The sequence below is a fragment of the Thermobia domestica genome, chromosome 15, assembly GCF_964235325.1.
Source record: "Thermobia domestica chromosome 15, izTheDome1.hap1.1, whole genome shotgun sequence".
Lineage (NCBI taxonomy): Eukaryota > Metazoa > Arthropoda > Insecta > Zygentoma > Lepismatidae > Thermobia > Thermobia domestica.
Genome location: NC_137468.1, coordinates 133,530,904 through 133,556,625, shown reverse-complemented (window position 1 = coordinate 133,556,625; position 25,722 = coordinate 133,530,904). Strand labels below are relative to the sequence as shown.

Genomic DNA, 25,722 nt, shown 5'->3' with positions numbered 1-25,722 from the left:
TAACTAACCACACGTGTTGCAGAAGTACATTGATGCTTTATCCCTTTTATCACAGTTAGCGCAAGGTGGATTTTCTTGATTTGAAAGATCAACTAGCTGTCGTATTAATGTGTCTGGAGGAGGTAGATTGCTGCCCTCTTTCAAAGGTGTTTGCTGCCTGAAACAAAATTCAGTGAAATAAATGTTATTAAACCAATACATACGAAAATATAAATCCTATTATTATTGTCAGTGATCGAGAAAATATACCACAGTAATAGTGCATAAGCAACTCATTCCTAACGGGAAAATTTATTTTTCAGTTCTTTTACCACTACATTTTAAACAACAAAATAGTTTAAAATCAAATATACTAGCAGAAATCCCCTTTTCGTACGAGAAGAATAAAATTGATGGAAAATATTTTAAAATATTTGAATAAAAACTTGTTCTGGCTTTCAAGATACTTGTATATGCCAGTTTAATTTCACTAGACGTAAACTCTCACACAATCGTCGCTAAATAACTTTCCAAATGTCAAGAAACATACGTAGGGATTGTTATACGTTCTGTTTAAAAATAACTTTGTAAAAAATTTTAAAACGTTATTGATCTATAACATTACAGTAACAGTTCTTGGTAGTTGTACCTACAAGTTCTTCCTATTACAAGTTCTTGCAATCAAAAAATTGTAGCAGTTTTGGACTTCTCACTTAATGAAACCTAGACAAGAAATGAACTGACTCACAAGCCGGAAACGTGCTCGAGGTTAGTATGACAATTAACCTGCGCCAATACAGGCATGTTGCACATACAGAGCAATCACAGCTCGTCCAACGTCGAATAGAAATTGAGATATTGAAGCAGCGCGTTCACGCTATTTGCTGTGTGACTTAAAGGTAGACCTATCAGCAAACACAGTCGTCGACTACGTTAGGCATTTGGGGAGGTTGTCGTGAACGATTGCACCAACACGCATTGGTTCCATAAGCTCAGGTGGGAAGATCTGAGCCTTTGTGATGAACCCTGAAGTGGGCGACTATAGGTGTTGGATGACGAGGTCCTGAAGCACAAATAGAAGAGAGACAGCAGTCAAACGTATGGCAAACTTACCAAACGCTTCCAGGTTTCCGAGCAAACAGCCAGCCTTCACCTGTGTTGGGTAGGGAAAGTGTAAAGTCGAGCAGGTAGGAACCCCTCACAGTCTCGGCAGCCAACACTGAACAACGAGTGGCAGCTTATTTGTCGTTGCTGTCTCGGCATCGCAACGCAATGTCGAAGGGTGAGTGATATTGGGTCCAGTATGGCATTCCAAAGCGTATTTGACATTGGTTGTCACATCTTTGAATCCACGCAAGAATATGCTTTGTGTCTGCTGAATTAGTCACCAAGTGGTGCATTACGAGCTCCTACCACCAGGCCACACGATCACTGTTGACCCGTACTCACAGCATTATCCAGCTAGTGAAAGAAAGATAAGAATTTTCTTGAAACGCATTCCTTCTTAGAGTTTCAGTAGCTTCTATTTATGTAAATTTACGTTAATCTCACTTAATAATCAACCCCTGTGCGTCGTGAAACAAATTTTGCGCCTTCGTTTCCCGTTCTTTTCCTTATTGAAATGAACCAATGCACACTTAGCCACAATTCATGTTTAACTTAACAGCTGCCTTTGTTTATTTAATTATCTCAGATGGTACATCAACATCACAGTTTCTTCTTATTGGACATCTCAATGCAATCCATGCTCCTGCATGGATGTCTTGATATTAACAATTAACAAATTTGCTCACAGAATCGCCTAAAATTAACACTTTAACACACTTTCATGAATTCTTTAAAATTATTTTGACGGAAATATTTTATAGACAATACCTGATGTATTTCAATAGTTGTGTTAGAATTTCCATATATACCTAGGTATTGAAATATCCCACGTGGTACTATATACAAATAATACTTTACGCTTGTGTTCACAAACACCATCACATGGTTCTACGTCAAGATACTACACATTACGTGGATTCACTACAACAAGCAGACAACAGACTTCTGGCTCCTTCTACGAAGCAGACGATGACATCGGAGCAGCAGCGCCACCGCCGCCTGGAGCTCTATAAATCCGGCAGCAACCAGCGGACCACCACCAGTTCTCTGGTGTCCCATCTACTGTTTGCCACGGAACATTAGGAGTAATCTAACCCCAAGCCTCTCCTATGGGACTCTTGGCCTTTCCTTTCTCCTGGGTTACAAGCAACATACAAAACAAGCAGGATCAGATCCGACTCAAACTTCACCCAGAGGACACAGAGTACAAAAGAAGAAAATACGCCAAATTGGAGTTGCCTCCATTCAGAAACACCGAAGATATGCTCCGCAACTTAACGCAGCACGCGACAATATAAGGTAAACCTGGCAAGATACTCGTTTATGTCGAAAACGGAAAGCATGGGGAACACCGGGATGATATCAAGATATCTGATATGCTATAATACTGACTTGGCGGCCATCGTTTACGAATATTTCTTTTCCTTTGTGCGGTTTGCTACACTGTTTTCCAACGATCCCAAACAGAGTCACAATATCAGCGAAATGCAGCGTTCCGCATTGACTCGATGAGTTCCGTGAGGTATTGTAATCTCGCACGAGCGGACTAGTTTAGCACACAATGAGACGACTTAAATTGTGTCTACTGGTTTCACTGGCACAGATAGAACGAAGTGAACGTGACAGCATTGGCCGGCCAGAGAGAAGTGATAGTGTGTTTTTGGCATACGCAAGTCAAAATGCGCAATATTCTGTGTAATGAATGTGCCTGCAGTATCGTTCACCTACAAACACCAATGTAGAAACTGTAATGACGAAACTTCTCAATGTGGTGTTAGTGATACAAAGTGTACTTCCAAATCAAGGGTACATCCAATCGACAGAACCAACAGTGGCCGAACGACAAGCAACTGAACACATGCTGGAGACTTTGAACAACCAGGATGTAGCCGAAGTGAATGTGGATGAGAATCTCGACATTGATGAGTACGAACCCGGTCCGATCCAAACGGGTGAAGAGGATGATGCGGATACTGGTGACGGTACACTACCTTGGAGTGATTCTTCGCCCAAACCACAGGCAACACCGTTCACGTCCGCCAGTGACTATCAGATCAGCCGAGTGAAAACGAACGTAATAGGCAATATTATACGGTAGAGAACAAAGTTAACATGTTGCAACACTGGCTTGAAGTAAAAGGTTTCAAAGGGCGTCAAACATTCGCACATCGGACATATCGCTCGATGAACACAGATTCCGCAACTGTCTCTCTAAGAGAACGCTTTAAGTGGAAAGAACAAAGCGACAAAGGCTTGTTGAAAACAAAACACGAAATAAATCTCGAAATCACAGAACATGTGCTGCAACAATTTACAGCAGTGTAACGTGATAACCACATTGTGCATAACTGTGACCTGAAATTGTGGACAAAGCAGCAGGCTCTGAAAAGTAGTCTCTGCACGTTCAATGCTAGTCAGGAATGGATTGCAGTACTCAAAAACAAAACATTATCGTGAGTCTTAAAATCACATCATATGTCAAAATGAAGTACGCACGTGACAAGGGGGATATTGATTTGGTTATCGCTGGGTGGTGTGAAGAGATCAAGAACATTATGGAGCGTTTTATGAATGCAAATATGTGGAAAGCTGATGAATCTGGTCTTGCAAAAGAGTTAACAAGTGGCTGCACATTAGTCAGAAGAGGGTAATTCCACATTCAGGGCTGTGTCCAGTCTGTGCATGCAACGACGCATATTTTCACTATGGTGCCGTTGTTATTGAATGCAGTAGTGGTGGCGTATAACATCTTGGTCATTCTTCAGGAACCTGTAGCATTAAGTGCTCGAGTTCAGGAGAATATGTTCGCCGTATGAGATTTAGTGGTAATCTGGACGCCTTCTGGTAAAATGACAAAGCGAAGCGTATACGGTTTTCGTTAAAGAGTGCGTAATAGCACAAGTAGCGGCAGATGCTACTAACACACACAGTTTTCTGTTGCTTGATTCGTATGGACTTCATAAGGACAGAGACACATTTTCAAGGCTACTCAGTAACTCCATGAAAGTGGCTTCAACGCCGATGATATTCGCATCCATATTATACCTGAAAAGACTACCTTGCATTGCCAACAGTTATATAAGTTGTTTGTATTACTCCCGTACGTATAAACACATGCTACGACGAATTTCGGAGGCATTGCGTAACCATACCAACGTGAACCTGAATTAGCGGTGGTTTTCAGTACTACACAACTTACTTTTGTTTCAATCTAAGACAGTGTGTGTTATACAGGCGAGTATCCAGAACTTTCTGTGAGCAAATGTGCTTGGTGTTTGCGAGAGCTATGTGTCACCCATTTTTTTTTTTTTTTTTTTTTTTTTTTTTTTTTTTTTTACTCGCTACCACTACTGCCGAGATTTTTAACAATAGGTACAATCTTAACACACACGCGTTGTCATAATGCAAATGGTGCCCGTCTGCACATTTGTCTAGCAGTGTGTTGTATGTTCTCGAAAACACAGCCTTGCCTTATCTACACCGTTGTTTTATTCCGCTTTTTTTTTAATCTGTAGGTATCCTTTTGTAAGTAATTGTTCAAGACCGGGTATGGATACCACTTAGACTTATAGGAGATTCCTTTCCGGATAATTCTGGAAATTGGCTCTCCTAAAAATGCAATTTTAGGTATTTTTGAATGAATAGAGTTTTTCGTGTTTTTCTTCTTTTTTCCACAGTGGAAAATATGTATTCTTGAATGAGACTTTCGCGGTATAACTAGGATTTTCTAAAATTCTAACCCCCGACCTTAGTTTTCCCTATGCTATTATCAACACCTGTGGTTTGTGATACAAGATGCCTGAAAAATTATAGTTGAATTTGTCATTTAAAGGAATCTCCACTTCGTCGAGAAAAAAATAGTGAAAATGATATTTGCTGCCTTTTCATCATCAGGATCACAATTCCGGATTTTTCCATCTCTGCTTAAATCTCAGATCAAATCTTATCCCTTTTATCTACCCTATGAAAATGTCGGACCCTACTATCATTTGGGGTGGTCAGAACACAAGGGATTCAAGTTCAATTATCAAAGCTTTGAGAAAAAATGACTAAGTTTGTACACATAGAAGAATGAGCAATGGTTTCTACATTATAAGAGCTATTTACAATAATTGGACGTTAACCTTTCAAACACTGAAAAGAGTTTTATGTAAAAATCTTAAGTATAAAATATCACCAAAATATCCAAAAGTAGATTTCAATCCATTGTGCATTGGAGTGCCCCATTTAGGAATTAAGGGGGAGATTAGAATTTAGTTTTCTTTTTTCTTAATTCTTCTTTTATTTTTTTACTATTTTTGTCTGTTTTGTGGGGTGCTGAGAATCACACAAAAATTATTAGTAGTTCTAGAGTACCGGTACACGTCCGGAGTCGGCGCTCCTGTTTCGTTCACTAATATAATATTTCATTCATGTAAACTGATTTCAAAATTATATTTACTTTCACAACATTTAGGAACTTTTCCATCTATAACAAATCGTTAGCATGAGATTGCTTGTCCATCCAACATACAGAAGAATAATACATTATGTATCTGTGCTATCATTTTTTTCAGTTTAGTATTCCACAATTATGCCCCGGGGCTAAGAGAGGCGACGACGACGATGATGGTGAACGAAATGTAAATTTAAAAAGCGGAAGGAAATGGGGGAACCCATGTGCAGGGTGTTTGTTTACAACAAAATTCACTTGCAGCGAGCTGCGATTGAACCAAGGGATCTCACTCACCGATTATATGACAAATGGAACTTTGGGAGTGGGGGTAGGATGATAAAATGAGACTTAAAAATAAATGTAGTCCATAAAAGAGTTGAATGGTTAGGCATATAGCTTCAATATACGTTCCTTTGCACACATCAGTTAATAAGGCATTAATACTGTAAAGGAAATTGAATATAGTAAAAGGTGATATTATAGTAGACTAACAATAATAACAAGCATTAAAGAAAGACGTAAATTTCCTTTCTCACTAAGGCCGTGACAAAAAAAGAAGCCTGCAGACCGTACCCATAAAGTATACATTATAACAAATATCCTGCTCGACAGCATTTAGCTGCATTTATATAGTCAGGACACGATTCTTTTTGCCGTTGTATCAAAATTTTCAAATTGTAGTTAAGTCGTATAGGTTTAACTTCAGTATATCTCCAATTGTTGAAGGTGCTGGATTAACGCCAAAACTTTTGTGACATACTGGGAAACGAAGCTAGAATTACGCTTACCTAAGACAAACTTCAAAAGATTTTAATGTAACAGACTATGTTTAAAAACAAGTAACAGTATTACGTATACATCCCATCAAAGAGTTTGTTTATATGGCATTATATATTGTTTCAACATTGAAACCGGAAGTGGTAGTAGATTTATAATACTTCCGGCTTTAGTAGAGAGATTAGTGCTTTTAAGTTATAATATGAATAGCTACTGTAGTTTCCAAAGCATCTTCGTTTATACTTATATCCTACCGTCGCTTCGCACCAGTTCCCTACGGGGCCAACCCCGCAAGTATCGTCCAGAGTGAATATTCATACATGGGGGAAACAAAAAAAAATCTAAAAACACTTCATACAGGACACGTAACTTTGGCCCTCCACTGTACAACGCGTGTACCTGTTGCCGATCGTTTTTTGCTTTCAATGTGTCATGTGGACCTTCCTCTTCCGTCAGCAGTAACCCGTTCACCTGTGAGTGTCGTGGTGTGAAAGTGGTGCGGTAAAATGGGCGACCTGAACGACTTCCAAAGAGGCATGATCGTTGGTGCCCGTCTGGTTTGAGCTTCAGTGGCAACAGTGGCGAACATTGTGGGAGTATTGAAAGGCACTGTGTCCAATGTCACGAGGGCATACATAATTCATGGGCAAACGACGTCTGCAAAGCACAACAGTGGTCGAAAACAAGTCTGTCAGATAGGCACCGGAAGGCATTAAAACGGACTGTAGCAGCTATAAAGAAGACCACTGCAATCAAAATTACGTCTGAACTCAATACTGGCCTACAGAACCCGGTTTCATCGAAAACAGTGCGACGGAACTTCATAAAATGAAAATTCATGGCAGGGCCGCTATCGCCAAACCCCTGGTCACAGCAGTAAATGCGAAGAGGCGTATCCAGTGGTGCAAGGACCACAAGGCGTTAAGTCATGAGCAGTGGAAACACGTAATGTGGTCCGATGAATCGACCTTCACCTTGTTTCCAACAACCGGTTATGTTTACGTATGCAGAACACCTTTGCAGGCCTATGATACAGACTGTCTGCTCCCAACTGTAAAGCATGAGGGTGGTTCTGTTACAGTATGGGCAGTGATATCGTGGTTTTCCGCAAGTCCCATCATAGCCGTGCATGAAATGATGAATGCTAAGGCATATGAGGCCATTTTTGGGGGACCAGGTTCTACTCATGGCCCAAATATTGTTCCCTGATGGTGATAGCATCTACCAAGATGATTTGGCATCCTGTCACGCTGCAAAAACGGTGAAATCATGGTTTGGGGAGCATGACCAGGACCTATCGCACCTCCCCTTCCCACAATCACCAGATCTCAACATCACTGAGCCATTGTGGTCTGAGTTAGAAAGGCGTGTTCGGTCTCATTACCCTCCACCAGCACCCCTTAAGAAACGGGAGCATGTTTTGGAGGAACAATGGTACAAAATTACACACATCACGATTCAGGAGCTGTATACGTCCATTCCACGTCGGATCCAAGCTGTTTTGGACGCAAAAGGAGACTCCACACCATACTAGGTATGATTTTCACACATTTGTAAACGTTTTAGATTTTTTTGTACAATCTCTGTACAATTATAGTGCAGTTGGTTGTTGATAATTTTCGCATGGATAATCTTTTTAATGCATAGCAGTTTGCAGGCATATTATTGATGTGTACAATTATTTTGACATGCACCATGATAATAACGCACTAGAATGGATTAAGGTATTATTTAAAAAAAGAAAATGAAATAAAATAGTATCAAAAATTAAACGACAGCTCGAAAAACTGCACACCATACTACTTAAGTAGTGATCAAGAACGATACTCTTCTGTTACTCTTAAAACTGTAAATAAATAAATACAAGTTGAAAACTTAGTGTCAGTTTCCTACTCTTAAGAATACAAAATACACGTTATTCTTCCACAAAAGATACGCCACAATAAATGTTACCTGTTATTAATACATGAGCTCCTAATTTGTGGAAATTATATTTTAAAAACAAGTTAACGTAAAGTTATCTGAATAACAACATTATATTCATTTATTTTTCTAAATTTTACAGTACGTTTCAAATACACTAACAAACATTTCACCGCTTCAACTGTATGGACCTTTATCTGTAATGCGATGTTACCACATAGTGCAAATCACGTCTTCAGATGACATCAGAAAAGTATACAATTATATATATATATTTTGCTTCATTTTGACCTGTAAAATAGTGCTCTGTGGTCCGTGTTCGCCATTTTTAGAACATCCGATATATATATATATATATATATATATATATATATATTATATATATATATATATACAGGGCGGGCCATTTTAATCAATCCACGGAAATATCTGAAAAATGATAAAACATAGAAGAAATGTTTGAAGTACACGTTATATATTGCTAAGGGGGAAAACCAATCCCGCCAAAAGTACCCCTCCCCACCCCCTGTAAATGGGGGTAACGGGAGGTAACTTTGAAATGTCAAATGGGAACATGGGTCGAGTAATATCTCGTTCGAAAGGTCTTGGAAAACTAAGTAACACTGTACCAAAAGATGTTTCATATGGAGCACCAGTTTCAAAATGGCCGCCATGATATGGTTCGGAAACTCCAGTACCCATAGTATGAAAACCATGGAAGGTAAATTAATGGAACAAAATTGAAATACGAAAATATCATAGGGCATATCGAATGGTGTGGTCCCTGTGATCCCAGTGGCCTCCCTGAAGGGGTCTTGGGGGCTAACTTCAAGATTTCAAATAGTAACATGAGTCAAGTTGTACCTCGTTCGATAAATCTTGCAAAATCAAACATCTTGCAGGAGAAAACGATTGAGGTGAAATGGCAGAGTTCTCAAAAGGCCGCCCAAACATAGTATCCATGTCAGAGAAAAGGTTTAGTACCCGCAGTATGAAAGCGATTGAAGAAAAATCAACAGAAGAAAAACTGGAGTAGGTAACTGACGTAAGGCACGTGGAGAGGTGTTGTCGGAGTGACTCCACTGAAAGATATCCGGGGCCAACTTGAAAATTTCAAATAGCAACTTGAAGCGAGAAACATCACTTTACATAGACAAATGAATATCAAACAGCTTCTGTAAGAATATTTTCGACATGTTTTCAAAATGATCGGCAAGACATGGTGAATGTGTCTAAGAGAACGTCTAGTATGAATACGGTTAGAGATAAATGAAAATAACGAAAATTAAATAGGAAAACCACGGAGGCGTTTTGCCATAATGTATAAAGAGAAATCCAAGTCCTGCAAAATAATCTCTTCCTGCGCTCTGTATGTGAGTGGGATGGATAGTAACTGTGAAAGTTCAAATGAGAACTCTACTTTAATTAGCAAATTAAGGCTATGCTACAAATAGGTATGGTGTGGTTGAAACATTTGTTTGTAAGGACGACGCTGTAGTGACTAAAAAAGGTGAAATTTTATTTGACTGGTAACGCATATCTGTATGGCTGAGTATGATTTGATGCGAAAACAAAAGGAACGTTATACGAAAGAAGTTGTCGAATAATACAGTTGTTGGAACTTACAAACGTGTGCATTTGCTAATCTCCGTCGCCACAGAAACTTTTATGCAATGCGTGCTGGTTATTCGGAAAGCATTTCCGAACACACTGTTTCGTCCCTCAAGCTCACAATATGACATGAGTGCTAATAGTTAATCAAAATCTAACTGTGGCCATCCGCATTAACTCAGTGCACCAATTCTCTATCCCGGAAGTCCGCCTTCCAAACAGCATTGGGTAGATCAAGCGTACGCCCGAACCGTTGTCCGGTCGGACATTGAAATTTTGAAGTTAGCCTAAAAGACCCCTTCAGAGAAGCCGCTGGGATCACAGGGATCACATCATTCGATATGCCCTATGATCTTTACGTATTTCAATTTTGTTCCATTTATTTACCTTCCATGGTTTTCATACAACGGATACTGGAGTTTCCGAACCATTTCATGGCGGCCATTTTGAAACTGGTGCTCCATATGAAACATCTTTTGGTACAGCGTTACTTAGTTTTCCAAGACCTTTCGAACGAGGTATTACTCGACCCATGTTCCCATTTGACATTTCAAAGTTACCCTCCGTTACCCCCATTTACGGGGAGCTCCCTCGTGGCTAAGCGGTTAGCGTACGCGCCTTTGGCGTGGGAGACCCGGGTTCGATTCCCGGCGGGAGCTCATGTGGTTCGGATTCCACGTTAATCAGTAGGTCCACGTCTCATATAGCCTCGCTGCTGAACGGGACGTTAAACTCAAAATCAACTCAACTCAACCCATTTACGGGGGATGGGGAGGGGTACTTTTGGTGGGATTGGTTTTCCCCCTTAGCAATATATAACGTGTACTTCAAACATTTCTTCTATGTTTTATCATTTTTCAGATATTTCCGTGGATTGATTAAAATGGCCCACCCTGTATATATATATATAGGGTGTCCCAGGAGGAAAGGGCAATATTTTGGAAAATGATAGTATGGGTGATTCTAAGCAAAAAAGTTCATATGAACATAGGTCCTAATCTCAACGGTTTGAAAGCTACAGGTTGTGAACCATTTTTACTTTATATTAATTATTTCTCACCCTGTAGTTAGTCTACAGAGGTGGTACATAACGGATTTGAAAGGTGATGAAATGACCTTTCGAATGATAGCTATATGTGGCAGTGATGTCTTTGGAAGAGAAGTTACTGAGGGATATTTTGGAATCAATGTTGCCACCCAATTTCTATAAATAACTTTAACTTTCCCAAATTTCCCTCATCAGCTTCCCTTCCGAAGACAACACTGACACATGCTGCATACCGTTAGCAAGGTCTTTCCATCACCTTTCAAATCTTGCTATGTCTTACCTCTGTAAAATAGTTACGGGGTGAATAATACGCAACAATGTCAAAAATGGTTCACAACTTGTAGCTCTCAAATTGTTGGGATTAGGACCTATTTTGATATGAACTTTTTTGCTTAGAATCACTCCATACTACCATTTTCCAAAATACGGTATTGACCCTTCTTCCTGGGACATCCTATATATATTTATATATATGAAAGAATTATTATCGTACAGTCCGTTGTTTCCGCTTCTTATTATTTGCTTCCATTCTTGACTTAGAATTACGGTATGGTGTACTTCTTCATAGCTAATTGGCCAGCGCTAATTATGTGTTCCAGGTTCATGTATGTGTTCCAGGTTCAATCATCAGTGGGTACATCATAACTGGGATAAAACCGTAATAGTAATCCATATTTCACTTTCAGCAGTAGGCGTTTTCTCATATAGCCTCAGTACTGCCTATACAATTAAACTCTATTAAATTAACTCCAGTACTATACAGTAGTTTATTTCCTTCCTTTGAATTAGAATTGTTCGATATCTCCTAACGGATAACGCAGCACATAGCAGCACGAATGTATTTAATTGTACCGAATTTGAAATTTTGTAATTTCTCATTTATTATCCAAACTGTCACTTTCCAAACAGAATATAACATTCATTACCTTAACAAACAGTATAAATTATTACTACAGTATAAATATATTTTGTTTCAAATTGATCGAATGTTTTATTACCACTTCACATTTCCGTGTTTAACTCTATTTGACACTTTATAACACGAACTTCCTGAACTTTGTGGTGGGAGTTACGACACTCATCTTTGCTGTGTGGTCTCGGGTTGGATCACCAAACAAGTTAGATTCAAAGTCCGATGTTTTGTTTAGTTCGCGTCTCACTTTAAGTATATTGTTTGTTTTTTTTAATACAAGTTCACAAAGTTGTAATGCACTACATAAGCATATATCCAGTCCCGTAACATAGATTAACCTTATTCCTGAGCTCTCAGCGGTGCATGTGATCTTTATTAGAGAAAAGTAATCGTGCGTTGATTACATTGAAAGTTTATATAATACAAGTATATAGGTAATTCGAGCTATCTGTATCTATTTTCTCTCTCGCCAAAACAAGTGATTCTTAACTTTCTAGTTCTCTTTTGTATTAATTTTCGTAGTCGTAATTTTGAACATAAAGGATTCAATTGTCAAAAATATAATTTTTTTCTGCTGAATGACTTTCGTTAAATTTTGGATCCATTTTTACCCTCCCTTACCTAGTTAAACTTATGTATATACCTGAACTTTAGAGGTAGACTATGCTAAGTCACTTTTTGGTCAAAATTGAGTTAAGAATACTTTTTGAATAGACTATGTTCTCTCTAGTGGTGTAATAATGAAAGTCTAAAAGCATCCTACTACTTTGTAATAACCAGGGCCCGGATCTTGTTGACCTAAAAATTTTTAAAAAGTGACCTATAAAATGACACTAAAATTCCTGTAAAATGACCCTAAAAATCACAAAAATTGACCTTAAAACTTACGTTTTCTCAAACTTTTATTTCGTTAAACATAGACATTTTTTAATATCCATTGGATTTTTAATTAACATTTCTCACTCATATTCAAAAAGTTCACTTAGTTGCAGTCCATTGATCATTTATTTCTATTGATCAGTCTATTGTACGGCATTGTAAATATTGAAAGCGTCAATTCACTCCCAAGTTGAAACTAGGAAGCACTCTTTAAACAATAAAACTTAGCAAGTTTAGACTACATGAAAATAATAGATAAATACCGGTTTTAAACCCTTGTACGCCTTCTAATCCATTTTTAGTTATTCACGTGATCACATTCTTTGTGGTCAATAACCCAAAACTATCTGTTTGGCCACCTACCAACCCCCACCTTTCGTTAACCAGCTACAGTTTAGTTTTCATTAGTTTGTTAAGAATGCAGTTTTTCCACTCCAATAGTCAGGAAATAAGAAAAGAGATTATTCAATTTCGTCTTTTCCACATCCGTAAACCGTGTTCATTTAAAGATTTCCTTATATAGAAAAAAAGAATAAAAAGACCATAAGTGACCTAAAAGTTACCTTAAAATATTAAAAAAATGACATGAAATTTCAAAACAGCAAAAGTGACCAAAAGTTGACCCTAAAAAACTATATTTTTAGAACCTAGAGTTGATGGATAACATTTTTATTTGAACTGCCTTGTTCTATGCGTAACAGAAAAAAGTTGACTTGTCAACAAGATCCGGGCCCTGGTAATAACTTAGTATAGTTTGAAAAATAGTACTATATGTCTTGCTTAAGGAACCGGTTTTTCACTTCTGTAGAATTACGAAATTATGACTTGGTTTAGTTTACATCTGAGGTCCAGGTATAATAAAATCATCACCATCATCATAATCAACCATTATCAATCTACTGCTGGATGAAGGCCATTCCAAGTCTTCTCCACAACAAGGGATGCGCACGAGTCGAGGCATGTCTCAAATCAGGACTAGACTCGAATTTGAGTCGAGACAAACGTATTTCTCGATTCGAATTTTCGAGTCGAGACACGAGTGAAGTCGAGACTGCTCGTAAAAATCTCGACTCGACTCGAATGTCTGGAAAATCTTTCTATAATTTTTAATATTATTTTGAAGAAAGTATTCATTCAGAAACAGCATTAAAACAATTCCAGCATTTATTACTTCAGAAAGTACAGAACGCATAAACTTAATAGTTAATTTTTCGAGATCAAGATTTAATTTTCAGCTCAATTCAGTTAATTAAAACTAATAACCAATGTCGTGGTATTTGATTATACTTCAAATATAATGATAATAATAATATTTGATTATCTAGTTTGTATAAAACTATTATCCGTAGCCTATATCTAGTTTGTATAAGACTATTGAAATAAAGTGAACTTCATAAATTCTCTGAATGAGCAATTGGCAGTCTATAGTAATTTCGCATAGTTATAATTATTGTGTTTTCGTTCCCATGAACGCAATAGGGCTACATAACTCCAGACCAGGGGCGGATCCAGGGGGGGGCGATCGGGGCGATCGCCCCCCACAGAAGAGGAAACTTTCTTATTTTATATATATAAATAAAACCCATCCCAAAGTTTGGAGCCCTTAAAAGTAGCAGTATGATAACCCACCGCCCCCCCAGAAGTCGATCCTGAATCCGCCCCTGCTCCAGACCTACCTACTATCGATATAAACCCGTCCAGAAGATGACAGCATCACCTGCCGAGCACGGTTGCCAACCATTACGATAATTAAAGCCTTAATACGATATATGATAAGGCCCTTGCGATAATTTTAGAACGTACACTTTTTTGCAATTTTTGAATGTGGAAATAAATTGAAGGTTTGAGTTACAGAATTATAAAACACACAGACTGAGGTTTCTAAATCGCTAAAATAAATCAATAAGATGAAAATACTGCAGAAAAATCCAAAATAACATATTTCTACTGCAAGGTGCAGCAGTTCCTTAAAGTTTGTTACTGTGAAATAAAAAAATGGTAATACTGGTAATTTTGGTAAGTTTACATTAGCTAACACCTGAAGTAGCATTATCAAAAAGTGCTGCAAGGTCATCAACATTTGTTCCGCAAATGAGAGCTGTACAGAGAGTTACCTCGAGAAACAATCATGATATGCAAGTGATAGACGATCAGTGAAGAGCACTAACTTACGCGGTGCTTCCGGAAAATCTGCGATCTAAGCAAGTGGACGATTTTATTTATTTATTTATTTTTTACTTTTATCAAAAATGCTAAAGTTTCTCATGAAAATCACGAATTTTTAGAATTGGGAAGAGTTGTATTAGATACGTTAGCTTTGCCACATACTAGCGCTGATTGTGAGCGTGTATTTTCTTAATAAAAACATCGTTAAGAAACAAATTGCAGTCAAGCACACTTAGTGATATAATGCCCGCTGCCCAGTGTATACAGAATTATGTCGAATTTGAAACCAATGAATTAATGATCGGGTCAATGAATAAGTCAAATATATATGATGGAAAAATAAGGATAAAAAAGATGATAAGGATGGTGACACCGATTTGACGTTCAAAACTGAAAACTAGGGATGGTATCGAGACGAGACGAGACTTTGTACAGTCTCGGTCTCGTCTCGAGTAAAAAATCACCGTCTCGGTATCGGTCTCGTCTCGGTCAACAGATGCTTGTCTCTATCTCGGTCTCGGTCTCGAGTACCAAGTCTCGGTCTCGTCTCGAAAGTCTCGAAATAAATAGTGTGAAATTCAAATAGTGAAAGTATTATTCTCGTACAGTCTGTCGTTTCCGCTTATTTTTTCCTTTCATTTTGAATTAAAATTATGGTATGGTGTACCTCTTCATAGCTAATTTGCTTGTGCTAATGCTTTCCATGCGCGTATTCCAGGTTCAATGATCAGTGGGTACATCACCCTAAAACCCTAATAGAACCCATATTTCACTTTCAGCAATAGACTTTGTCTCATATAGCCTCAGTACTTCATATACAATTAAACTCTATTAAATTAACTCCAGTACTACACAGTAGTTTATTTCCTTCCTTTGAATCAGAATTGTTCAATGCCTCCTAACGGATAACGCAACACATAGCAGCACGAATGTATTTAATCGTACCGAAATTGAAACTTTACAATTTTTCATTTATTATTCAATACATTCTGCTTTGGCTGTCATTTTAAAAACAGAATATAACATTCATTATCTTAACAAATAGGGTAAATTATTACTACAATATATGTATTTTGTTTGAAATTGATGAAATGCTTTATTACCATTTCACATCTCCGTGTTTAATTGACACTTTATAACATGAACGTCCTGAACCTTGTGGTTGGAGCTACTACACTCATCTTTGCTATGTGAGGCCTCGGTTTGGATCACAAAACAAGTTAGATTCAAAGTCCGATATTTCGTATAATTCGCCTCTCATTTTAAGTGCATTCTGTTTCTTATACAAGTTCATAAGGTCGTAATGCATACGTAAGCACATATCCAGTGCCGTAACATAGATTAATCTTATTCCTTAGCTCTCAACGGTGCATGCAATCTTTATTCGAGAGAACTAATCTTGGGTTCATTACGTTGAAATTTTATATTGATTAAAAATTACTTGCGAAACATGGACATACATATTATATAAGTATATAGGTAATTCGAGTTATCTGTATCTTTTTTTTCTCACTCGCCAAAACAAGTGATTCTCAACTTTCTAGTTTTCTTTTGTATTAATTTTCGTAGTTTTGGTGCAACATGATGGATTGAATAGTCAAAAATACTTTTTTCGCTCTATGACTCTCATTAAATTTTGGATCCATTTTTACCCTACCTCACCTAGTAAAAGTTATATATATAGTCTTAGTTGAGGAACCAGTTTTTCGCTTATGTAAAATTACGAAATTATGACTTGGTTTAGTTTACCTCCGAGGTTGAGACATAATAAAATCATCACCATCATCATAATCAACCATTATCAATCCATTGCTAGATGAAGGTCTTTCCAAGTCTTCACAACTATCTAACTTGGGCAATTCTTTTCCAGGTTACTCCTCAGTGGCTCTTGATTTCGTCACACCTTCTTGTATGCGGAGGTTTCCTAGGCTGTTTTTGTCTTGTGGTGTCCAGTCTAGAATTGTTTTCGTCCGTCGATCATAATTTCTTCTTGCAATACTTCCAGTACATTTTCCAGCTCATATTAAATTATTTCATTAGCATCATCAGTATTCATTTCTATATATTTGGGCCACAAATAGTTCGAATTCGCTACTTTCGGAGTATAGACACGCTACTTTTTAATCTTCGGATATGACAACACTGACTGAATTATTTAAATCAACATAATGTGAGAACCCCCATTTGGTCTAGCGACTAGCACTCTTGATTTCGATTTGCGTGGTCTCGAGTTCGATTTCCGGTAGGGGTAAAGTTGAACGACCGAAGTGGTTCGGATTCCACTATAATCATTAGCTCCACGTCTCCTTTAGCCGCTCTAGCATAACTGTGGGACGTTAAACTAAAACAAAAGAAAAGTGAACACTGTGTATTACTAACTGTAAGTCTTTGAATAATTGCATATAGCTATTTGGTATGGATCGAGTTTGAGGTGTTCGGTGGTCAAACTAAAGCAAGTGAAATGTAATTAGTGTGTAATTAAAACTTTTAATTAAGCACGGTCTTAATCTAAAGTGTACACCAGGCCTAAGGCTTAGGGGGAACAACTAGTGTTACTGAAAATGTATCAGTTACAATTTCCATTTACATGTATTGCTGGAACGAAGACTTAAACATTAACATTACAAGTAGCCCAAAGACTATGAAAAGCATCATCTCTTGAAAGCATTCTTGCACCATAAAACAAACACTATACAATGTATGGGCTATTGTGGTTTTGTTAAATAACTAAATTAGAAATATGTATCTGTAATACTTTACGTAGCGCAATTTGAGAAAATACAACTTTATTTTGCTTTTAGCAACATTGTTTATCTAGTGATATTGCAGAGTATCTAGAAGAATTTCCCAACTTGGTACAAAATTTCAGCATTTTTGATATATATGTATATATATATGTATATATATATATATGTATATATATATGTATATATATATATAAATGTATATAATATATACAAATATATCAAAAATGCTGAAATTTTGTACCAAGTTGGGAAATTCTTCTAGATACTCTGCAATATCACTAGATAAACAATGTTGCTAAAAGCAAAATAAAGTTGTATTTTCTCAAATTGCGCTACGTAAAGTAGCTACGTAGTAGTAGTAAAGTACGATATATATGTATATATTATATCTATATATATAAAAGAGAACGCACAAATCCTTTGTTAGCTCATCACGCTAATACGGCTGAACCAATTTCTTTCATTTTTGGGGGGTTATTAGGATTTGGACCCTAGATGGTTTTTATCATATCACTTTAATTTTTAATTACCAGTGTCTTGAGATAATTGACCATTCAAGTGTCCATAACGTACAAATCCTTTGTTAGTTCATCATAGGTATAAAAATAAACGTATTTATATGCAACCCGCATGACCGTGTCACTCGGCGGGTTAACATAAATGACAGGCGATATAATGTTAACATTTACTCCAATCTTCTATGGTTTTTATCATATCACTTGAAAGCGAAAAAGTAAAAATTATCTAAGTAACAAAGTTTATTGCGTTCCAGGGTGACCCCAGCGAAGCGGGGTGAACGCTGCTAGTACATTTATATATATATATATATATATATATATATATATATATATATATATATATATATATATATATAGATAGATAGATAGATAGATAGATAGATAGATAGATAGATAGATAGATAGATAGATAGATAGATAGATATCGCAGATCATAGAGGAGGGCTACAGGGACTATAGCCCCCCTTAACGCTCAGGTATACACTGGATAAAATGGGTTTCAATCCTACTTTCTTTACACTGGATAAAGCAGCAAACCATGGCTTAGCCCCTCCCTTGATCATATACTGGGTCCGTGGCTATATGTATATATAGGATGGCCCATTTTTAATCTTTCCACGGGGATATCTCGAAAACGGTTGAACATAAATGAACCGAACAAAAACTCAAATAGGAAATGCCATGGGGCACACCGAATGGTGTTTTCGAGGCGCTTCCCGGGGCCGCCCTTCATGGGGCACCAGGGCCAAACTTTAAAATTTTAAATGGAAACATGGGGCGAGTAATACCTCGTTCCATAGATCTTTAAAAAGTAAAAAGCGTTGTGGCAAAAGATTTTTCATATTGATCGCCGTATTCAAGATGGCTGCCAAGACATGGTGCCTGTATCTGATAAAACGTCCAGTACCACTAATATGAAAACAGTTGGAGATAAGCGAACAGTCAGAAAATGAAACAGGAAAGGCATGCGGCGCGTCGAGTAATGTTCTCGCAGTATTCCCACGGCTGCCTTTCAAGAGGGCCAAACTTTTGAACCGAAATATGGGTCAAGTGATACGTTGTTGGATAAATTTTGAAACACTAAACAGTATTGTATCAAAAGATTTTTCATATGGGTCACCGTTTTCAAAATGGCCGCCAAGACATGGTGCCTGTATCAGATAAAACGTCCAGTACCATTGGACCCCTTACATGAAAATAGTTGGAGATAAATGAACAGAATAAAACTCTTATAGAAAAGCACAGAGGAGGGTATTTATCATTCCACGGCTCGAGTATAATGCAACGGAGAAAAAAATATTAAAAGTATAATTAACATGATGCAAAAGGGGAAATGATAGAAAATTATCTTTCCGATCTCTGTCCGTAAGTGGGTGAAGCGGGAATGAATGGAAAAATCTCAAATGAGAACCTCACTTTTACTTGCAATAGATATGGTTTGTCTGAAGCACTTGTGTGTACAAATGACTGGTACTATAATGAATAAAAATAAAGTGAAATAAGGTGAAATTCAAGTTTAACAACATTTTGCCCGCCCCTGATAATTTAACGCAATGCGTGAAAGATTTTTGGGACATATCTGCATCAGTATGTACCGTTTCGTTACTAAGGATCACAACTGAAATTACTGTTGAAAGTTATTCGGAATGTAACTGTGGACATCTCAGTGAAACTCATATTCTATTACATGCAAGAAGACATAGAAGGAAAAAAAGAGAACCAATATCATGCAGACGACTATTGAACAAAACCAACGTTTGTAAACATTGTTCTAAAATTGCATTGTTCGACAAATTGGTTTCGCATTTCAGTTGATTCATTTTTGCATCAAACCATTGCCCGCAATCAAAATGGAAGGTACCATTTAACAAGAATTTTACGTACTTTATCCCATTACAGAGACATTTATCTCTTATAAAAACACATTTCAAATAACTTTGTTTCGTAGATACAATTTGCAAAAACTAAGGCTCTCATTTGCAATTTCACCGATCCTTCCCGCTTCACTCACTTACGGAATAAGGTTAGGGTAAATTTCTAGGAGTTAGATTTCTTCCTTTCCATTATGGCACTTTCACTCTAAACATCTTTTCGATTGTTGCAACATTCCCGAGCTACAAAATGATAAATACCCTCTGTGATTTCCTATTCGAATATTTGTTCGGTGTTTTCATATTAGTGATACTGGGCATTTTACCTGATACAGGTATCATGTCTTGGTGGTCATTTTGAAAACGGTGACCCATATGAACGATCTTTTGCAACAGGACTATTTAGTTTTTAAAGATATGTTGAACGAGATATCACTCACCCCATGTTTCCATTTACAATTTTGAGGTTGCGCCCTGGGGCCCCATGAAGGGTGGCCCTGGGAGCCTCCGCGACAATATCAAACGATGTGCCACATGACATTTTCTATTTGAGTTTTTGTTCGGTTCATTTATGTTCAACCGTTTTCATATTAGTGGTACTGCACGTTTTACTGTATCTGATAGAGGCAAAATGTCTTGTCGGCCATTTTGAATACAGTGCCCGATATGAAAGATCTTTTGCCACAACGCTTTTTAGTTTTTCAAGGTCTATCGAACGATGTACCACTCACTCCTTGCTTCCATTTAAAATTAAAGTTGGGCCCTCGGGAACCTATGCAGGGCGGACCTGGGTGGCACCGCGACCCATGTATATATATATATATATATATATATATATATATATATATATATATATATATATATATATATATAGAGAGAGAGAGAGAGAGAGAGAGAGAGAGAGAGAGAGAGACAGACAGACAGACAGACAGACAGACAGAATTCTATTTGCATCAGCAGTGGATTTTGTTTCCGGAGAGGCTTGAGGATCGAGTAAGAAACATTTGCGTTATACGTGCAATGCAGAAAATTATCACAAATTTATTTCGGTAGGGGTTTAAGCCCGATAACCACCGCCTAAATACGCCAATGTACATCAGTCAACCGTTATCATATTATCTAACACAGCAACGAAACAGATTTTGAGTGAAGGCAATTTTAGTATCTATCAATATCAATATTCGAGACGAGACCGAGACTTTCGAGACTGATCTAAGTCTCGGTCTCGTCTCGATTTATAGAGGTCTGTCTCGGTCTTGGTCTCGTCTCGATATATAAAAGTCCGTCTCGGTCTCGGTCTCGTCTCGATAATTCGAGACGAGACCATCCCTACTGAAAACTACTATGTAAGTTTATTATATTTTATTGCTTTATTAATAGTATTACATTTGTTTCTACAATTATCACGTTCATAACGAATATATGATAATTTTGTGCAATATACGATAATTTTAAAGACAAAAATCGATAATTTTGTTCTCCGTGGTTGGCAACAGTGCTGCCGAGGAATGCCTGCTAGTCAGACACAACGTACGGTGCATGTAGTATCAGTGAAAGTGCTGGCTGTGTGTAGAATGGGGAAGGCGCGCTATCTGACAAGTAAAGGGTCCAAATGAATGAATCAAGTTGCGGGATGAGACATACATAGTGCACCTGATAGAGGATGTGAAAATATGTATTTGTGCAAAGTTATAGCCGCTGAGCGTAATAAGAAACGGAGGGGTTCAAAGTTGGTGGGAGAAGGGCTATGATATGAAAATACATCATATAAACTGTTGAATCGTAAAAATAGTAAAAGATAGACAATGTAAACGGCGCTATTTTCAAATATTCGCAAAAGAAGAATGGGCAGATTAGATCACGAACCTTCGCAGCCATCTTGTTATCCGCCATTTGAAATCTTTTTTTTTTTTTTTTTTTTGAAATGGAAAGGTAGTCATGTGATATATCAATTAAGGTCAGCATGTTCTCGAAAAGTCAATTATTAACTTTATTGATTGTTATCAGTACATATTTGGAATATTTAGGATCATCTTTATAGTTATATACGAAAATCTAGGGGACTGATGCTTGTATGCTGAAAGTTTGGATTAGCACGAAAACACATGTAAGTTAAATAGATGCACATGGCAAGGAAAGTAACAGTGAAATTTGATATCCAAGATGTCCTATATTATTACATTATTATTTATGACATTACTCCCAGTTTTCTTCATATAGTGCCGAAGAGAACTGTTCCGATCTGGAAGAACTGTTTCCGCGTTTTTATTTTTATTTTTATTTATTTACTTATTTATTTATTTATTTTGCGCTTTTGGTCAAAAACAATGTGGAGTTTATATAGCTACCTTTTCTTAAATGGCATACTTACTAATATAGACCATAACACAATAAAATCTGATAGATTGAAATGCAATTATCACGTACGTAGACCATTATTTTTTTTCACCACTTGCTATATTTTTCACTCAACTTTCTTTGTCCACCTTCCTAAGCAATAGCAACTTGGGACGAACGTAGCATGTGATATCTGTATGGAAAGTGCACTACTGCAGTCGACTGTATTTTCATGATAATCCGAACTTTCAACATACGAGTATCAGTCTTCTAGATTTTCGTAAATAACTATAAATATGATCCTAAATCTTCCAAATAAGTACAGATAACGATCACTAAAGTTTATAATTGACTTTTTGAGACCATGTTGGCACTATGATACATCATATGACTATCTTTCCATTTCAGAAAAACATCACATATTTCAAAATGGCGGATTTCAAGATGGCGGTGGAGGTTCGTGATCTATTCTGCCCATTCTTCTTTTGCCAATATGTGAAGCCACCACCAATTGCATTGTCTATTTTTCACTATTTTTACGATTCAACAGTTTATTTGATGTATTTCCATAACATAGCATAGCCCTTGTCTCACCAACTTTGACCCCCTCCGTTTCTTATGGCACTCAGCTGCTATAACTTTGCACATACACATATTTTCACATTCTCTATAAGTTCCACTATGTCTCATCCCGTAACTTCATTCACTCATTTGGACCCTTTACTTGTGAGTTTGACCAAGGGCAGGTTGTAATGGCCCGGAAACTCGGCACGAGAATTTCGGAAACTGCAAGACTTGTCGGGTATTCAAGGAGTGCTGTGGTAAGTGTCCGCAACAAGTGGCGAAACGAAACGTCGAGGAGTTGGGCGCCCCCCACCTCATTACAGATGTCGGACGTCGTAGGCTCGGCAGACTGGTAAAATAGGACAGGCAGCGAACTGTGGCGGAACTAACATCAAACTTAAATGCTGGGCAAAGTACAAGTGTGTCTGAACACACAGGGCACCGAACACTTTTAACGATGGGCCACTGCAGCCGACGACCCATCCACGTGCGAATGTTAACACCACGACATCTGCAACTACGACTGAAATGAACACGTGAGCGCAATGAACGCTGTGGCAGAACGTTGCATTGTCTGATGAATCCCGATACCTTCTTCATCATGACGATGGAAGGGTCGAATCCGTCGTGTTCCAAGGAAACAGCTCCTTGACACCTGTACTGCGGGACGAAGAGAAGCTGGCGGTGGCTTAATTATGCTCTGGAGAACATTCACGTGAGCATCCATGTGTCTAGTGGAGCTCAAGCAAGGCACCATGATGGCTAAGGCGTATCACACATTGCTTGCAGACTACGTACACCCCTTCATGACGACCACGTTTCCCAACGGTAGTGGTATTTTTCGACAAGAAGGTAATGAGTGTGATGGAGTGATTCGAGGAATTCCAAGGTAGAGGGGCGAGTTCCAAGTGATATGCTGGCCCCAAATCGCCGGATTTGAAATCAATCGAACATATCTGGGATGTGATTGAACATGACGTCAGAGCGAATCGCCCCCCTCCCCGGGATTTAAGGGAATAAGGTTACCTCTGGGTGCACATGTGGTGCCAAGTCTCTCCAGTGACCGAGCTCCTCCGTGGCTAAGCGGTTAGCGTACGCGCCTTTGGCGTGGGAGGCCCGGGTTCGATTCCCGGCGGAGCTCATGTAGTTCGGATTCCACGTTAATCGGTTGGTCCACGTCTCATATAGCCTCACTGCTAAACGGGACGTTAAACTCAAAATCAACTCCAGCGACCTACCAAAGATAATTGCGTTCGTGCCAAGACGCGTAGCCGTTGTTATCCGTGTCAAAGAAAGACATATTGACAATTAGGAGGTAGTCATAATGTTCTGGCTGATGTATGCGTATAACTCGTAAATATTTCTTTCCTCGAATTTCGAGACGTCTCGTCTCGAATTCGAGTCGAGTCGAGACAAACATATTTTCGAGTCGAGACAATATTTTCTCGAGACGACTCGAGACAGGCTTAAATATCGACTCGTGCGCATCCCTATCTATCTTGGACAATTCTTTTCCAGGTTACTGCCCAGTGATTCTTGATTTCTTCACACCTTCTTGTATGCGGATGTTTCCTAGACTGTTTTGTCTCGTGGTATTCAGTCTAGAATTGTTTTCGTCCACTGATCATAATTTCTTCTTTCAATATGTCCAGCACATTTCCAGCTCATGTTAAAATTTATTTCATTAGTACCAGTCATTAGTTGCAAAATAATTCATTAGTATATATTCGGGCCACAAATAGTTCAAATCCGCCACTTTTGGAGCAGAGACACGCTACATTTTGATCTTCGGTTCTGGCAACACTGACTCAACGATTTAAATGAACACAATGTGAGGCCCTCCTATTTGGTACTGTGGTTAACACACTTGACTTCGGTTCGCGCGGTCCCGAGTTTAATTTCCGATGGGGATACAGTTGAACGACCAAAGTGGTTGGGATTCCACTATAATCAGTAGCTCAACATCTCCTTTAGCAACCCTAACATAACCCATTCACGTTAACCTAAAACAAAACAAACCAAAGAAAAACACAATGTGTATTACTAACTGTAAGCTCTTGAATAATTGCGTATAGCTATATGGTATGGATCGAGTTTGAGGTGGTCGGTGGTCAAACTAAAACAAGTGAAATGTAACTTAATTATGGTTTAATTATAACTTTTAATTATGCACGGTTTTAATCTAAAGTACGCATAAAACCTAAGACTTAGGAAGAACAACTTGTGTTACTCAAATGTTATCAGTTACATTTAATTTCAGTTTAAATTTGCAATTACATGCACTGGCGGATCCACGTGGGGGGGGGGCTGAGGGGGAGACCCCCCCCCAAGGTCTTCTACTTCCTGCATATATCGTTCGGAAATACAAATATTGACTTCCCGGCCGGTCCAATCTGTGTAACAAGCCTAGTAGAGTCTAATCAAAATTTGTGGTACTTAATGGTACTTAATACAGACATATTTGAATTGTGAATACTTCTGTCCCTAGTTCCTTGGGACGGTTACCATAAGCCGCAAACGAGAGAGAATGATTCATACGTTGAACGAACAGCTGTAGGAAGAAGGAAAGACGGCTCACTCTATGAACCAAAAATTATATTTTAAAATTGTGTCCTAGAAAAAAATAAGATGTGGGGATGGAATTCAAAACCTGGAACTTCAATTACCTTTACCTTGAATAAAGAGAAATATAGTATATTCAGCGCTCCTTACTGTAAAGCTCTCTGAATCTGAGATGAGACTTTTAGGTTGGTTGACTGATTGATATGTATTTACGTCGTTCGTCAAAAGTGATGCTTTACAGAACGAGAACTAGAGTTTAAAGTTGGATCTGAACCACTGTAGTGC

The 25,722-nt window shown here is 38.0% G+C and overlaps 1 protein-coding gene across 1 annotated transcript in view; it reads right to left on the bottom strand.

The window, feature by feature from the left end:
* The window catches only part of LOC145671246 (RING finger protein 207-like), a 456,974-nt gene that overhangs the window by 306,095 nt on the left and 125,157 nt on the right, over positions 1-25,722 (bottom strand). Inside the window, exon 3 of the mRNA XM_081740160.1 lies at positions 9-157. Within this exon, the coding sequence (XP_081596286.1) occupies positions 9-157 (149 nt within the window). The remainder of the gene's footprint in view (positions 1-8; positions 158-25,722) is intronic.